This window comes from Petaurus breviceps, unplaced genomic scaffold (assembly GCF_028583685.1).
Source record: "Petaurus breviceps papuanus isolate PSGF00001 unplaced genomic scaffold, PetGlider_PUasm1.0 140, whole genome shotgun sequence".
Lineage (NCBI taxonomy): Eukaryota > Metazoa > Chordata > Mammalia > Diprotodontia > Petauridae > Petaurus > Petaurus breviceps.
The window spans coordinates 41,966,401-41,985,116 of NW_027185698.1; the positions used below are offsets into that span (position 1 = coordinate 41,966,401).

The 18,716-nt window shown below is 36.9% G+C and overlaps 1 protein-coding gene across 4 annotated transcripts in view; it reads right to left on the reverse strand.

Annotated features, from left to right (window-relative positions):
* Positions 1 to 8,954: 8,954 nt before the first annotated feature.
* GRK4 (G protein-coupled receptor kinase 4) overlaps positions 8,955 to 18,716 on the reverse strand; it is a 141,172-nt gene continuing 131,410 nt past the window's right edge. For all 4 annotated transcript variants that reach the window (XM_069070748.1, XM_069070738.1, XM_069070746.1 and 1 more), the window contains 3 exons: positions 17,349 to 17,486; positions 14,625 to 14,753; positions 8,955 to 13,014 (listed from right to left, as the gene is read on the reverse strand). In XM_069070748.1, the coding sequence (XP_068926849.1) occupies positions 12,961 to 13,014; positions 14,625 to 14,753; positions 17,349 to 17,486 (321 nt within the window). In that variant the 3' untranslated portion in view covers positions 8,955 to 12,960. The remainder of the gene's footprint in view (positions 13,015 to 14,624; positions 14,754 to 17,348; positions 17,487 to 18,716) is intronic.

Below are 18,716 nucleotides of genomic sequence, written 5' to 3' on the forward strand. Positions count from 1 at the left end.
TACTACCACTACCACCACCACTACTACTACTACCACTACTACTACCATTACCACTACTACTACTACCACTACCACCACCACTACTATTACTACTACCACCGCTACCACTACTACTACTACCACTACTACTACTACTACCACCACTACTACTACCACTACCACAACTACTGCTACTACTACTACTACCACTACCACCACTACTACTACTACTACCACTATTACTACTACTACCACCACTACTACTACTACTACTACCATGTTTCCCCGATAATAAGACCTATCCCGAAAATAAGCCCTCCCCTTACTGTGTAGGATTCCTCTAAAATAAGCCCTCCCCCGAAAATAAGCCCTATTGAGATTGCTACTGTAGTGAAGGTGATCCCCTGCGCTACACGCTACATTACGGTACCCTCTGTATGCACCGTCCCCCCCCCCAGGTGAAACGCACGCCGCGCTCCGAGCTGCATCCAATCAGAGCTGCAGCAGTGAGCGTGTCATCCTGTTCTTCCCCAGTGATTTGCTTATTGAATAAAGGTACATTTTTTTGTTCACATTTACCTGTTTATTAAAATTGCTGTCAATGTTCATTAAAATAAGCCCTCCCCTGAAAATAAGCCCTCTGGTGTTTTTCTGTCCAAAAAAAATAATAAGACAGTGTCTTATTATCGGGAAAACATGGTAAATCTTTCTAGTGATTTGAACCCAGGGCTTCCAATACTAACCCTTTCCACTGCATCACACTGCCTTAGTCAGTCAATGAATATTTATTAAATGCCTACTCTGTTCCAGGCACTGGGCTAAGCACTGTGTTAAAGCATAGCTTCTTCCAAGGTAAAATAAGGGTGTTAGAATAGATGAGCTCTAAGGTTTCTCCCCAAAATACTGAAGTTAGAGCAGTAACAGTTCTCCAGAAGCCACCACTACCAATCAAGGTCAGAGGGAGGCTAATCTGTGTGTGTACACACACCAACAACTATATAGCTTGTGAACTTTGTACTAGCAAGCCTACCTACCTAAAAAGTCAGTCAGTAGAGATAATTAGAGATAATTCTCTCTAAGTACAGGCATTTACTAAGACGGTCTAGGAAGAACAGTAGTCACAAAGCATCTTCCTCCCTTCCTTGGACCTCAGGCACACACACTCTCACAAATACAGGCAGTATGTGCGGAAAAGGGGGGGCACAAATAGGGAATTTGTGCTTTTGTTCAGACATGGACTGAGCTTTCTCCAAACAGAGTTCAATACAGTTCTATCACACCATATAATTTGCATTAAAAATCTGTTACTGAAAATTTCTCTTGATGGTGCATTTACACCAATAGGTTTTCAAACACAAATCTCTAACAGCAATTTCTATAATCTATTGTACACCTGTAATCAAGTGAACATCTTTAAGGAGATAGAGGCAAATAGGGGGTGCAGTGGATAGAATGTTAGGCTAGGAGTCCAGAAGACCTGAGTTAAAATCCTGCCTCAGACATTTACTAGCTGTGTGACCTGGGTAAGTCACTTAACCTTTGCCTCAATTTCCTCATTTATAAAACAAGGGAGTTGGACTCAGTGGACTCTAAGGCCCCTTCAAACTGTCAGTCTGTGTACTGCTTTTTGACATTTTGAAATTACTTCATTAACCTGCAGTATAAAATAGAAAGATTTTAGTTTTCCAATTGATTGCAAAGGTCTACAGACATGAGTAATTAATTTTCCTTTTCACATTATTATCTGCAAACGGGGCTAGTAAAAAATGCTTTGAATATATTTGGCAAGCGTCATTTCAATCATAGCAATAGCTGCAGGTAACAACAACGATTTTATCAAACGGGGTATTTTACATTGAGCAATTAGGCGGCTTTATAGGAAGTAAGCAATCCTTTTGATATCACAGACTTTATAAAAATGTTTATATATGTATTTTAAAATAAATTTTCATTGCTATATTTTTACATCATCAGAATTTCTCCCAGTTTCCCTCTCTTTGCTCTTCCCAGACAGCCGTCACATATAACAAATATTTTTAAAGAAAAAGAAGAAAAATTTAAAAATCAGCAAAAAAAAATTTTCATTAAAAAAATCTGAAAATATAAGTAATGTTTCATGCCCATGGACTCCCTACCTCGGCAAAGGAGAGAGGTGGAGGTCAAACATGGTTGATTTTTAAGTTTGTTTTTTGCTTATTAAAAACAAATTATCTTGCCAACATATTTGGGATGTTTATTCCCAAGAAGTTTCAATTTATTAGGTGTCATGACATCTACAGCTAATGTACTGACACAAAATAAGCAAAGTAGTCTTTCCCTTCCATTAATAAAATGCTTCTGAGTCCAAATATAGCATTATATATTTTTTTGAGATTTGGGCTTTTACTTTTAAACTTTTCTTCTGCATTTGCTTGTACCAATTTCAGCAGCTCCAGTGGATTTTCTCTTCAAACTGGTTCTATATTTATCTACTACAAAGGAATATTTTTAATTTAAAAAATGGATAAAAATGGAGTCATCTGAATGTGATTCAAATTTCAGATAATTACTTACAACTCTTATTAAGCTATGTTACTTTTTTTTAAAGATGTGATTTTCAGGGGGCAAACCAGCTATTGTATTTACTGAACCAAAGGATGCTAAGAAATGTAGCAGACATTATAGAGCTTTTCATTTACTCAAAAAGATTAATTTTGAGGTTACGCACCTCACAATCATAGATAGCAAGTGGCATGAAGGGGATCTGACTCATCTGTGTCAAGAGTAATACTTCATTCATGTTGACACATGCTGACGCGGGTGTGACCATGTTTGAATATACTGTATTAAATACTGCCCAGCATTTAGTGCAAATTGGAGCAAATCTGCTGTTAGTGTACCTTCTGGTGACTTTGATTTGATCTTTTTTTGTGGGAGAAAGTGGGAATGTTTATGCATGGGCCATACTTTAAAATATCTATTAATTTTGGCCTTTGCTCCATGATACTCTCCCCCAGGGCCTTGACCCATTTCCCCTTACCTTTGTAGGGAGTAGACCCTACAGTTTGGAAACCTCTGCTCTAGGGAATCCTCTTTTAACTTGGATTCTGCCCAAGACATAACTATGGCAGCTATGTCCAGAGACAAAGCAAATGTGCAACACAGATATGTGGAACCCATTTTTAATTTCATCCCAGGAGCAAGCGGTGGTGCTTATGATAGCTAAATGATGGGAGGCACGGGCTTGCCAAACAAATCCAGTTAGGGCAATCAGGGCTACCAGAGGCTGAGTGGGATTTATGGAGGTCAGAACAGCATGAGCAGATGAGGGAGCCAAGGAGCCATGAACAGCAGCTGCTACAGTAGTATGAACTGGGCATCTATGGGAGGGAAGAGAATGGAAGGGATGTCTGGCATGTACATAAAATATGAGTGTTTGATGAAGAATGTAATCCTGATCACTGATTGACTCTCAGTCAACTTTAAAAAACACACAAAATCAAAGTTTAGTGGTTTTGTAATACAAGTTGGTGATTTATGCTTACTGTAAGTGGAATCCAGATTGCTTTTAAAGTTCAAATTCAGTATTTTTGAATTACAGAAAAACACGATCTGGGATTTAATAATCAAGCTGAATAAACACTAGAAATATTAAACAATTTCAGTTTTCTTCAAGGTAGTTGTCGGGATGTTCTTAAGCAACAAGTTTACTTAGGTTAAAGCATTTTCAACTATGTTAAATGTTTTTATACAGCACATTACATGGAACATTGAGATGTGTGTTGATAGACGTGTTTTCTGCAAAACAAATTAGGAAGCCTATGTCTATAACCCAAAAGTGAAACATTTGGCATGTCCCCCCCCCCCCCAGTTTATCTTGCCACCTTGTAAGGCACATACATTTATTTAAGCTTTTTTTTTTCCTTTAAGTTGTTGGAAACAATTTTGAGCTGCAGTATGGTAAGTTTAGGATTTTGGTCTTTGTATTAAATCCAGAGTCCTTTATCTAGCTCTTTCATAACAATGTGATTTCCTTTTAGGTGTATTGCATTAAGTGACCTGTTATCTTCCATGAAAAAAAGTCACAAACATATTATGAAGATATTTAAATAAGTAACTGCCTTTCATTTGTGAAGTATCCAATTCTGAAAGAGCCTGGTGTTCATTTCCTTCTGTTTTCCTAAGATTTGTTCTTATTCTTACCTTGAGAATAACTTTCAGATTTTATCATGGGATCTGTTTAACCATAGGAAGCCTGCTCTTCTCCTAGAGTCAAATCTACTATTTATTTCCCTGAATTATTTTGCTAGTTGCCTAAAAAATGACCATCAAGGACTGGAACGGGGGAGATGCTACTAAAGAAATTAGCTTTATCTATTTCTGTGCTGAATACATGTCATTTTAGTCATTGCTTAACTCAGTGATAATTCAATCATAATATGTCCCACAGGTGTAGCATTAGGTGAGTGCAGTTTTACTCAGTGCAAGGAGAACTGTAGATAGGAACTTAGGCAGTGTTTTGTTTTGTTTTTATTATGGAAAAAATCAAATTTCAAGGGAGGACTTCCCTCCCCTCCTTTTACTTCAAGTAGTATATACTATATATGAGGGAATTTTAAACAATTCACAAGTAAGGTGAACGGACAGATGAAAGATATTGTAGAGGTCAGCTCAACTGGACTTGGCAAAATGCTTATGAGAGGTAAGAATGAAGAGTTAAGGAGTAAAAGTAAGTTAACTGCACTGCATAGTGGTTTCATAAGAAGTAATGTACAGATCAGGAGGACTGGTTTTCAAGTACAGTGGGTGTGTCCTGGAGGCATTCCTGGACTCAGCAGGAGCTGAAGTTGACAAGTATTTATTAAGTGCCCAAAATGTGCTGGGCAAAGAAAGGCAAAAAACTGCTCACCATCTAAAGAGGGAGACAACATGGGCCTCCCAAGGAGTACTGGGGAAAGAGCCATGACATGCAGAAGCAAGCCTGGAATGAGCAGGGATGAAAGGGGCATCGACTGAGATGGTGCTTTCAGTCTGGAGGACTATACCAGGGATTGCTGGTGAGAAAACTCTAAATACTGAAGCCATTTCACATAAGCTGCAGTTCTTGGCCACAGGCTATGGAAGGAAAGATGGTTTTAGGCACATGGTAATTTTTTGCCTGGCACATAGTAATAAATGCTTATTGACTTTTAGGACAAAGTCAATTTGCTTGGAAAGGTAAGAGCTTAGGACAAAAAGGTTTGGTTAGATTGCATTTCTTAAAATGCAGTTGATATTTGCCTTACTCTTTGGACATCACATAATGCTTTGTTTTGTACTTCTTTAATACATGTCACATAATCTTAACCCAAACTTATCCCTCCCAGGTAGAGTACAGAGCTCAGAACATGAAAGTATTTAATAAATGCTAGTTGAGCTGGGTAATGGAGGCTGTGATGTCTGGCACGGGAGGCTGGGCAGAGGAAGGAGTGGCAGCAATAAACTATATAGCAGGGCACCTAGTGGAGGACATGGGGGAAACGGACATGGTGGACCTGTTCTATGAGTATAGGATCAAGGACACTGAGTCCAAGAACCTTCAAGGTCTGGTGCCTATGAGTATAGCCAGTGTTCCCTTCTTCCAGTGTTATCAAGAGAGAGGACTGGGCTACCTTCAAGAATATCTGAATTTTAAGTTCTCATCTCGGGCCTTCCTCCATCAGGCAAGCTGACAGGATCTGAATATGGGAGAAATCAATTAATTAATAAACATTTATTAAGTCCCTACTATGTGCCAGGTACTGGGCTAAGCATAGGGAATACAAAAAAAGGGAAAAGACAGTCCCTGTCATTCACAATCTAGTGGGGGAGACAATGTGCAAACACACATACAAAGCAAGCTGTGTACAGAATAAATTAGAAATAATTAACAGAGGAAAAGCACTAGAATTGAGAAGGGCTGGGAAAGACTTGTAGAAGACAGGATTTTAGTTGGGTCTTAAGTCAAGGAGGTCAGGATAGTCAGAACAGAGGAGCATTTGATTATGGTTCCCAAATTATAAAAGCTGGAGAAAAGTCTGAAACAAGACAGTTTAGAGTGATCCATAAGAAGCACTCTGGGCATTAGAGGCCCCAGGGTAGGAATCCCAGAGTTGGAAGGATTACATCCCCCAGGGCACAATTTCTAAGCCTCGGAGTTCAATGAGAGAAGATGGAGTGAGTCTATTTAGAGTGAAGCAAGGCTGGAGCCACCCTCACCAGTCAAGGGAGCTTGGGCCCTAGAGTAGGAGTTCCATAGTTGAAGGAGTTATCTGGTGAACATTTTCTGAGTTTTTCCATTAGTTTAATAGGGTTTAGAACTAGCAGAGACATTAGGAAGTACTTCCTTTAGACAGTATATTTAAAAAAAATACACAGAGGCAAAAAAACCAAATGTCATGTCCAGTTGGGCCCACTGCTGGACCTACTTTGACCTTGGTTTAGGAAACATATGTGAAGTAACTTGTCCCAGCTCATAGTAAATAAAGCCTAGTCTTGGCTGCAGTTCTGATGACCCTCAAATGCAAGGTTTTAATTTTTCACACTGCAAATCATCAAAAAAAACCAAACAAACAGTGTTGGGGAATAACTCTGGCATCTGTACCACAATTGCTTACCCTGGTCTAAAATAAAACCTTTTCAAGATTTTGATAGAATCATCAAATCTGAGAGATCTCATTCCTTGCTCCTTTTAAAGTACATTCCTTCCAGCCCTGGGCCTGGCCTCCACTCCTGAGAATCCAGTGAACATTTGTGGAGAATCTATTTCCACTAAAGCCATGACGCACATTTTATTTCTAGAAGCACGGTTCAAAATCAACTTGATTTTAAAATAGAGCAGCAAGAATTGCTTGCTTAGTGAGTTACTCATCTCTAAGAAGCCCAGAATGTGGAGAGATTTAAAAACCAAGGGCTCTATCCCAAATCTATCAGATTGCATTCGTTTCCTTCCATAAAAACAATCAACTATGGACCATACATCATAAACTAGGCTATTCTGCTTTTTCTGATATGACACCTATGGAATCAGGACATCTAAAAGATACAATATTCATTTTAACTGTAAAAATTGTATTAAACATTCCTGTAGACTTGCAAAATCTACCTGTTCTTGACTGATGGGTCCAGAGTCGAAAGTGTCTGGTAGCTGTGCCTCCTAAAATTTCAATCTGACTTCATTTTTGGTCCCCCCAAAACTGAAATTTAGAAGTTCTGGGTATTTGGGTGTAGGGTTTAGGGACTCTCTCCTCTGATGCCTTATTGTGAAGCAGGGGTGACCCTGGGCTCTTGAAAGTTGTATCAGCACAGTATAAACTTTGGCCATTCCCTGTGCCAAACTGAGAAAGGTTCTAGTAGGGTCCAGTTAAAGACGTGTAACTAATGACAAATGGTCATCGTCAAAAGCTTTGCTATCAAATGATGAATTCTTTGCTGCTCATGAACCAACATAAAAGGGGAGGGGGTGAGGAAGAGGAAGGGAAAAGGCAGTCCTCATCAATGAAAGGAATATCTTATTGACAGATTAATGAACATTTTGAAAAATACTGAATAAACTGCTACAGCCTAAAAGCTGCCTATCATATAGCAAATAGTAGAAAGGCTTCCGGTACATTTAAGGGAGGAGAGAGATAGGGAGAAGATAGTACCCTCCTATTAATCAGGTAACTAACATTTGTTGAAATTAATTAAATAAAAAAGAGTAAACCTGCTTGATAGAGCTAGGCTAGGTAGAATCTATCCACTTTAACAGATCTTAGGCTGGGAAAAGTTTCAGTCAGATGATGTAAAAAATATTAATAGCCAGAATGAAAAGAATTTGATTGGGAAACGAAAAACTAATTTATTATTCTTTGGGTTCTAAGAGAGCTTAGAAGGATTCAATTTGTTTTCCTTGACTATAGAAAAAAAGAATCAGGACCAATGGTTGAAGTAACAAGGAGGCAGATTTCACTCCAATGTAAGAAAAAAATTTCATAATTAGAGCTTTGTAAAGAATGATAAGATGCCTTCAGAAGCAGTGAGTTATTAATTGCTGGCATTTTTCAAGTACAGGTGGGTTGGCTACTTGTTGGGATTGTTGTAGCAGGGATTCATGCTTCAGTAAGTGTAAACTAGAAAACTTTTGAGTCCTTTTCAGAAAACTTTTAAGATTCTAGGAAAGGAGGCAGAACCAATATGGTGGAGCAAAGGCTGGGTCTTGTCTCCCAAATTCCCCTCCAAAAAACTTTTAATTAACACCTCAGAATGAATTCTGGAGCAGCAGAACCCACAAAAGGTCAGGGTGAAACAATTTTCCAGTCCAAGACAACTTTGGTCGGCAGGAAAGGTCTGGCACACGGGAGTTCAGTACATGGAACTCCCCAGTGAGCCAACAGCAGGCCTTGGGGGCGACTGAATCTGCGGTAGTGGCTTCTGGAGCTCTGGGCCCTCAGACTGTAAGAGGGCAGGGCATTGGTCAGAAGGAAATTAAAGGGGCCCCTTTCCTGGCACTTGGTGTAGGCCTCTGTTGCATTTTCCATATGTGGATCTGGGTGGCAGTCCTAGAGTAAGCACACTAGAGTTGTGGAGAATCAGGACCCTGGTGACAGTTCCAGGGTGGAAAAGAGTGCTTGTGGTTATTCAGAGACCACAACACAGGCCAGAAGGGTAGTAAACACACCTCTGCTTAGATCATACCACTTTGGAAGAAATGAAAACTTATAGACCCACATAACTAGCTCTGAAAACATCTGCACAAAAAACCTGAAGCTTGGAACAGTGTCCCCAGCACCCTGGGAGATGAGCCCACCTTTATCATGAAGTTAAAAGTCAAATGGAAGGGTGGTTAGGTGGCACAGTGAATAGAGCACTGGCCTTGAAGTCAGGAGGACCTGAGTTCAAATCTGTCCTAAGACACTTGACACACTTACTAGCCGTGTGACCTTGGGTAAAGTCACTTAACCCCAACGGCCCTGCCTTCCCCTTCCAAAAAAAAGCGCAAAAAAAAAAAAAAAAAAAAAAAAAAAAAAAAAAAAAAAAAAAAAAAAAAAAAGACCACAGAAAGATACTATGGTGACAAGGAAGAAAACACAAACTCAGGAAAAAATAGAATCAAAACTTCTACATCTAAAACCTTAAAGAAAAATGTGAATTGGTCTCAGGCCCAAAAAAGGATTCCTGGAAGAGAACAAAAAGGATTTTTTTGAAGGCAAGGCAATTGGGGTTAAGTGACTTGTCTAAGGTCACACCACTAGTTAAGTATCTGAAGCTGGATTTGAACTCAGGTCCTCCTGACTTCAGGGCTGGTACTCTATTCATCGCACCACCTAGCTGCCCCAAAAAGGATTTTAGAAACTCGAATCAGAGAAGTAGAGGAAAAATTAAGAAAAGAAGTGAGATTGCTACAAGAAAATCATGTGAAAAGAATCAAAAGCTCTTTCAAAAAGAGTCAACAGGTGTGCACACACACACATACATACACACACACTGAACAAAATAATGCCTTAAAAAACAAAATAGGCCAAATGGCAAAAGAGGCACAAAAATCCATTAAAGAGAAGAACTCCTTAAAAAGCAAAATTGGCCAAATGGAAAAGGAGGTACAAAAGCTTGCTGAAGAAAAGAATTCTTTAAAAATTAGAATTAAGCAAGTGGAAACTAATGACCCCCCAGAACATACAGTAAAACAGAATGAAAAGAATAAAAAAATAGAAGAAAATGTGAAATACCTCTTTGGAAAAACCGACCTGGGAAACAGAATGAGGCAAAATCATTTGAGAATTACCAGACTGCCTGAAAGTCATAATCAAAAAAAGAGCCAAAACAACCTATTTCAAGAAATTATCAAGGAAAACTGTCCCAATATTTTAGATTCAGAGGGTAAAAGGGAAACCAAAAGAATATACCAATTGCCTCCTAAAAGAGATCCCAAAATGAAAACTTCCAGGAATATTATAGCCAAATTCCAGAACTTGAGTTCCCAATAAGGAAATATTGCAAACAGTCAGAAACAATTCAAATATTGTGATGCCACAGTCAGGATAACACAAGATTTAGCAGTTTCTACATTAAAGGATCAGAGGCTCTGGAATATGATATTAAGTTAGGATTACAAGACTCAAAAGAAACATGAAAAGATAAAAAGGAAAGAGAAATTGTAGGAGATTCAATAAGGTTAAATTGTTTACATTCCTACATGGGAAGATGATACTTGCAATTCCTAAGAATTTTCTCATTATTAGGACAGTTAGAAGGAATATACATAGACAGAAGGTGTGGGTGTGAGTTGACTATAATGGGATAAAATCTAAAAAATAAAATTAAGGGGTAGGAAAGAGGAATACACTGGGATACAGGGGAAGGGAGAGGTAGAATGGGGTAAATTATCTCACATAAAAGAGGCAGGAAAGAGTTCTTACAGTGTAGGGGAAGATGGGGGAGGTCAGGTGGAGGACTCAAACCTTCCTCTCATTACTCACCCAAAAAGGGAATAACATACATACTCAGATGGGTATAGAAATCTACCTTATCCTACTGGAAAATAGTAGGAGAAAGGGATAAAAGAAGGGTTTGGGGGATGACAGAAGAGAGGGAGGATTGGGGGAGGCAGCAGAAGGAAGCACAACACTTTTGAGAATGCACAGGGTGAAAAGAGAGTAGGATAAATGGGGGTATTAAGATGGAGGAAAATATATAGTAATTATAACTGTGAAAAAATTTTACAGCAAGTTTCTTTGAAAAAGGTGTTATTTCTCAAATAGACAGAAAACTGAATCAGATTTATAAGAATACAAGTCATTCCCCAATTGATAAATGGCCAAAGGAAATGAACAGGCAGTTTTCAGATGAAATAATAAAAGCTATCAATAGCTATATGAAAAAAAAAACCTCTAAATCACTACTGACTAGAGAAATGCAAATTGAAACACACCTATCAGATTGGCTAATATGACAGAAAAAGAAAATGACAAATGTTCGAGGGGATGTGAGAAAACTGAGACACTAATGCACTGTTGGTTGAGTTGTGAATTAATTCAACCACTCTGGAGAGTAATCTGGAACTATGCCCAAAGGACTATAAAACAGTCCACACCCTTTGAGATCCAGCAATACCACTGCTGGGTCTGTATTCCAAAGAGATAAAAATCCAAAAAGGGGGAAGACCTATTTGTACAAAAATATTTACAGCAGCTCTTTTTGTGGTGGCAAAGAATTGAATTTGATGGGATGCCCATCAACTGGGGAATGGCTGAACAAGTTCTTATATATGATTGTGATGGAATACTATTATGCTTATTAAACGACAAGCAGGATGCTCTCAGAAAAATTAGGAAAGACTTACATGAACTGATACAAAGTAAAGTGAGCAGAATAAGAACAGTGTAGTAAAAGCAATCTTGTATGACCATCTGTGAATGACTTAACTCTTCTCAGCAATACAATGATCTAAGAAAACTCCAAAGGACTTATGAATGGAAGATGCTATCCACTTCCAGACAAAGAACCGATGGAGTTTGAATGCAGGTTGAAACATACTTTTAAAAACTTACTTTATTATTTAAATTTTTTATGTTTGGTCTGTGTTTTCTTTCACAACTAAACTAATACAAATATATGTTTTACATGACTATACATGTATCACCTATATTAAACCACTTGCCTTCTCAATGAAGGAACAGGGGAAGGAGAGAGGGAGAGCATTTGGAACTCAAAATTTTAAAAAAGGATGTTAAAATTGTTTTTATATGTAATTGGGAAAAAAAGAAAATGTTAAAAAAATTCTATGAGAAGTCCTTCCTAGCACAATAGTCTTTCAAGTTATATCTCAATTATATCATTAATTTGGGTATCACAAATCTTTCTGCAGTATTAATTTATGAAAAGCTGAGCTTTTTATTAGGAAAGTGAGTGTTGTAGCAAGTCAAAGCACATTTATATGATGTTTATTTTACGTTTATAGGGACAGCTTTTGTTCCCATACAGGCTGCTAAAACAAACCTTATCAGAACTACTGTTTTGGGATTCTCTCCCGTCACTTGTTTTCTACTTATGAAACATAAAAGCAAGTCTTTACAATGTTAAGAACTTTATATCCAGCTGCCAATCTGGTTTTGAGGCTTCGAACAGACAGAGGAACCAGAGTACCCATAATGCTACTTTAATAAAACAAATTTTTGAATAGTTCAGCACTTGGTTAGCACTGTCTTAATGGCTGCCAAGGCCGTGACTCCAGAATCACAGGAAACCATACCGTCTTTCAATAAGGAGATAAATATAGTCTAGCAGAAAGCCACAACCAGCCACACAAATATCAACATTATGAAGTTAAAATATATTGGTATAAGAAAGGCAATATACATACCATACCTATCTGGGCAGATGTCTACGTGAACCCACAAGAGCATAGTTGAAGGAACAAAAACAAACCTCTGAAAGAACTGTGCGACTAATAAAAAAGACATTGTACAACATTCATTGCTCCCCTTATAACTATAAAAGTGATTTTTTTTTTGTATTTTTGAATAAACCCTGAGAAGAGGGAGAGTGAATCTTTTCCCCATGTCCTAGAAGTCAGTACAAGTTCAGGAAGCTAATGCCATTCCCTGCTATTGTATATAAGCTCAATAAGGATTCTGAGCAATCATAAATAACGTGATTTAAGTTGATCCTCACACCAAATACATGTTTGTCCTCATTCCCCAAGTTATTTCAGTTAACATACACACACACCTCATGTGCTCAGCCATGGCTATATCTATTTATGGACTGGAATACATAACAATGAATGTATTACACCAAAATGGTATTTTATGGCTTTTTCTTCAATACAGCTTTAGTGAAAATATACATCTGAACATAATTTAAGTACAAATGTACAAAATCTGTAAACTCATACAGAATGTTTTAAAATTTATAATAAAATTTTTATTACAGTTCATAGATACAATAAAATATTCAGAATTTACTCATTCTTTGCGTTCGGCTTTCTGGCTGCTATACAGTGGTTTAAAGTCTTGTTGGCTCCTCTTCATCATCACTGTAACCAGATTTAAAACAGACCTGCAGAAAAAAAAGCAGATCAGCTGTTTTAATTAATGTTTCAATGCCAACTAACTAGAACTTCAATTCTAAGGCACACTGGGCAATTTTCCAATTTGGCTTCAAGTTGAGACAATTTTCATATTAACAATTTTAAAATGAAAAAGCTCAATCATTTTCTCCTAGTTTACCTTGAACTAGTGCATTATTCTCTTCACGAAGAGCAGGTATATAAAACAAGCCATTTACAACTGAAAAGGCTCAGCTTCATTATATGTTTTTAATTCCTTTTACTTTTATAGGCTACCCAAACTTTACACATTTGATTGCTTAAAATCAACATACAATGCTTACATTTGGGTATGGAAATTTTTTAACAATAGTAACATTTTTTAAACATTCAAGTTCTTTTTGTATGAGATATGGAAATACTATACTTGTTAAAGTAGTCTAATTTAAACTTTGAAAAATATTTCACTTTAGGAGCACACCAGATCAAACAGTGGATTAGAAATAATAATTTCTCCTGGTAAATATGATTTGGTAACCAAGCATGTAGTGACCTTAATCATGGAAAAATAAAGTTCACAAAAACTCCTAAGACCATGGACTTTGTTTTTATCCTTATATTGATTATATTAATAATGACCTTTGGTTTCTTTCTACAATGAAGTCTGTGAGTCTAATTTAGATATAACAGATTATAAAAATAGCCTATCAGTTCTACACTGATATCCATAATATATAATTAGGACCAGGAAAAGACCTCCAACATATCGAATGGATTTTCAGGCTTACAGAAGGACATGCTTAAAAATCACATTGTGGATAGTCTACAATGATGAAATGATGAATCCAAAGTTATTAAAACAAAGTATTTTACAGTGGTCCAAAGAGAAAAACCTTCACTTGGGAATTATGATTTCTAAATTCTTTTTTTTGTTTTTGTTTTTTGCTTTTTTGGAGAGCAATTGGGGTTAAGTAACGTGCCCAGGGTTACATGGCTAGTGTTTTTTTTGTGTGTGTGGGTGTTAAGTGTCTGAGGCCAAAACCGAACTCAGGTCTTCCTGACTCCAGGGCTGGCGCTTTACAACCTGTACCACCCAACCACCCCCCTGATTTCTAAATTCAATACAACAGAAATTCTGTCTTACACATGACAATAATTAATTTCTTGTTTTCAAAAAATCGTTTTTGTAGAAGTGACTTAAGGAGTCCAATAATATAGCCCTTCAGTAATTTTAAGTGTTCGATAATTTACAAGTATTACAAAAAAGAGTAATTAAACACAAACAACTTCTTTTAAAAAATAATTTCATACTTAATGATTTCTACTTTAGTTCTCCTTCCATAGGGTAAGAACATTTTAGGTAGGATGTCAGTAACTCTTAATTATTATGCAATGTTTAATTGTAACATGGTATGTGTCTATAATCTTTATGCAAACTGTAACTGAATACTTCAACTGGGCATAGTACTTATTATTTATTAAAATAACATTTGAACTTTGATTTTATTATAAAGGGTACATTTTTTTAAAAATTCAAAGAAAAATAATTATTTGCAAATCCTCACAAAAATACATTTTTGGTTTTAACACTTAAAGAAAAACATGTCAGGAAGATTTTTACCCCTCTTCTGAAGAGTCTATGGAAGAAGCCTCTCTTTGGTCTTGGTGTATGCCTGTTAACATCTAGATCTGATGTCAATCTGTCATTTTCATATGCGTTGATGTCTTTGAAACATTCTGTTTCAATCATCTGCATTCAAAAGAGAGGTAATAGGAAAAAATAATCATGATAAACCATGAACCAAAAATTAGTTTTGTAGACATAAATCCCCAAGCCACTGATCAAGATTCTAGCACTCTTAACTAAATATTGGCTCCCCTCCTACAAGGCTCTTGTTTTTCTCCACCTGGACCATCACAATTGCTTCTTAACTGGTCTCTCTGCCCCAATCCATCCTTTGTCTCACTACTTAATTAATTTTTATTTGGCAGAGACATAATCAGGCTACCCCTTCAATCAACACTCTTCAATAATTCCATAATGTTCAAACTTCCTATTTTAGCTTTTAAGGTCCACTACCACCTGCTCTGATCAAACCTTTCCAGCTATTAGCTATTAATACTCAACCAAAGAGTCTGTAACCTATCTTCCTGTTATCCAAAATTATCAAACAAATCTGATATGTGCTGACCAATCTAATTAATCTTCAAATGCCTTAAGAAATAAGTTGAGAAATAAGCTAAGGCTTACTGCTCACTCTCAGGTCCTGCCCTCTCTCCACACAGAACTTCACGGAATTTATATTTTAGCATTAATTTAAAAGAAGGCACAGAACATTCCCACTCCTCACACTCAAATGAGAGTGCCTGCTTCAGACTCCTGTCTGTAGTGGTTGTCTTTATTCAGTAATTCCCATGATATTCTCTGGGTATGATTCCCTCCTCCTTGCCTTCTTGTCCATCCTTATTCTCTTAGGCTGAAGTGTCAAATGTGCTAGCAACTCTCAATTACAGCTGAACCAGATGGAAATGCAATTGGGAAGTCGAAATAAATACAAATACAATAAAAAAGAGGTAACATCATATTTTAAAACTAACCCAATAAACTGCTTCAAGTGTTCCTTATGTGTGGATTAGTGGTCATGGTTCCTATTTGAGTTTGACACTACTGCTCTTATGGACAAGCTCTCTCTACCTTTTTAAATTATAATTAATTAATGAGAAACACCATAATGATGTGCTAAAGAAAAAAGGCTATGGCAACTCTTAAGAGTCCTCTCACCACTCATTTCTAGACCACACATATTTTTCTAACATGGACCCTTCCAGAAACAAATCATTGTGTCTTTCTAGACCAAACCTCTAATTTCACTGGTACTGGATAATCCTGGTGAGAAAGCACTTTCTACCAATGTAGATCTTCAGCTGCTTTGCAGCTCACTCATAGTCCTAGAGAGGTTACATGACCTGCCGTAGACTTCTTACGTACACTGTAACAACAGGACATGTCAAAGGAAAGACTTAAGCCCAAGTCCTCTGAGCAGGTTTTCTATTCACTATGCCATACATGCTTCCTCTACTGTATTAATGTACTAACTGAAAAAAAAAAGTGTCCCAAAAGTTTTAGTACAATTTAAAGCTATTAAAGTTCAGAACTTGTTCTCCCTCAAAAAAACTTGCTGATCTTTGCTCTAGTCAAAACAGATTTCTCATTGTGAGGTCTCTGTTCATACTAGTCCCTATTCCCGAAATACCCTCTTCCTTTACCTTGACAGCTGGCTGAACTCTTACCCCATCCTTAAAGATCACAACAAATGCTACCCCTTCCTGTTTCTCCCAAATGGAAATGATCTTCACTAATGGGGACCTAACAGTACCTCACTTGTGGATTTATATTCCATTTTATTTTGTATTATAGTTACTGGCATATACATACATACATATATATATATATATATATATATAAGCATTCCTTTCTAATGTACTGAAAGCTCTGCAAGAATCATAAGATCATAGACTTCATCAAAGAAATGACAGGTCATCTAGTTTATCCTCATTTTATACATAAGGAAACTAAGGTCGGGGAGCTTAAGTGACTCATCCAAAGTCACACTGCTACTAAGTATCAGAGTCAGATTTAAACCCCTGCTGTCTTCCAAAGCACACCTGCTGTCTTATTTAATGATTTTATTTCACTTCCAGCACGTGGCATAGTTCTTTGCATATAGCATATCCTTAATAAATATTTGTTGAATTGAAGTACCTCCTGGATCCTTCAAATTTTTTTTCTATTATTTCCTATTTTCTATGGTTTCATAATGAACATTTCCTTAATTGTATAAATAAAAAAAAAGTATATACTAATACAGATAAGGTTGGTGTAAAATCTCTCTGGAATCACTTGAAAAACATTATTAAAATAGTATATCATTTCCTCACAAATACATTAAATTATTTACCTAGATACAAATCTCTCTCTCATCAATAAAGGTACACTTTCAGAGAATACACATACCCACAAAGAAAACTATGACATAGCATGGATTCCTAGTCTTTACTGTAGAAATAAGCCTTAGAGAGGCTACAGGTTCTGCGGGCAATTCTCCATCATCCTGAGCTAAGCAAACAGATGGCTACCATCTGCTCCAATTTATACAAAGTACAGTAAATGAAGCTTTCATGTTTCTAGTCAATTGCTAACTGCGGCACTCTTATGGTTATAGATTTGGTATACCTCTTGCCCCTACCCCTTTGGTGATATTAGTTGGGTAAAAGAAATTTTAAGATAAACTGACATTTTCCCTTCATTTAGCTATTAAACTGACCTAAATTAAGGGTACAGTACCTCATTTTGCCAGGGGATGGAGACACAACCTGTAACAAATTTGGAATAGAAATCATCATCTGTAGTATCCAGGTTCACTCCTTTTACTGTCGAGAACTGCTCAATATCCAAAACATCCTTACAATACACTGCACGTGGCTGTGTACAGAAAAGAGAAGAAATTCTTTAATACTTCCATAATTGCTCATTTACCTTGAACTAATATATTTTGAATATAAAATACATATGTATTTTTAAAAATTCACTTTAAAGCTAGAACAAAATTTCACACAATTTACCTGATGCTCTTCTATAATGACCTAAATGGTACAAACAAAACAATTCTCTAGTTAGAAATGCTGGTTTTTCTGTGCATACCCTTTCATCCAGCAATATCACTACTAGGTCCTTATCCCAAAAAGATCATAAAAAAGGGAAAAGGACCCACATATACAAAAATATTTAAAGCAGCTCTTTTTTGTGGTGACAAAGAATTGGAATTTGAGGGGATGCCCATCAATTGGGGAATGGCTGAACAAGTTGTGGTATATGAATGTAATGGAATACTATTGTGCTATGAGAAATGATGAGCAGGAAGATTTCTGAAAAACCTGGAAATACTTACATGAACTGAGGCTAAGTGAAGTGAGCAGAACCAGGAGAACATTATACACAGTAAAAGCAACACTGTGTGATAATCAACTTTGATAGACTTAGCTCTTCTCAGCAATTCAGTGATCTAAGATATTCCAGAGGACTCATGATGGAAAATGCTATCTATATCCAGAGAAAGAACTATGGAGTCTGAATGCAGATCGAAGCATATGATTTTCTTTTTTCTTTCTTTCTTGTAGTTTTCCCCTTTTGTTCTATTTCTTCTTTCACAATATGACTAATATTGAAATATATTTAATATGATTGTACATGTATAGCCTATATCAGACTGCTTGCCATCTTGTGGAGGGGAGTGGGAGTGAGAAAAAAATTTGGAACTCAAAATCTTATAAAAGTGAATGGTGAAAACTATCTTTACATGTAATTGGGAAAAAAAAAAAGAAATGCTGGGTTTTTTCCCCTCATTTCTAGTCTGAGCCCCTGGATGTTATCTCCCAGCAACTTGACATCACCTAGAAACCTCTTGTGGGGCATGGCCTCTGACACCGGCCATCAGATTCTTGACTTTTTTTTTTCTATAGATGGAGGAGAGGCAGGTGGGGTGGGTAGTGTGTAGAATCACTAAATAAGACTTCGGAAGGTCACTTATAGTATTAATTCCTGCTACAACAGCTCTCTCTGACAATTTAGTTCCATTCTTTCATTTTTTTTAGCTATTGCAAATATTTTAATAAGTGTATTCTGCAAGGCATTTAAAACACCAGTTTGTGAGGA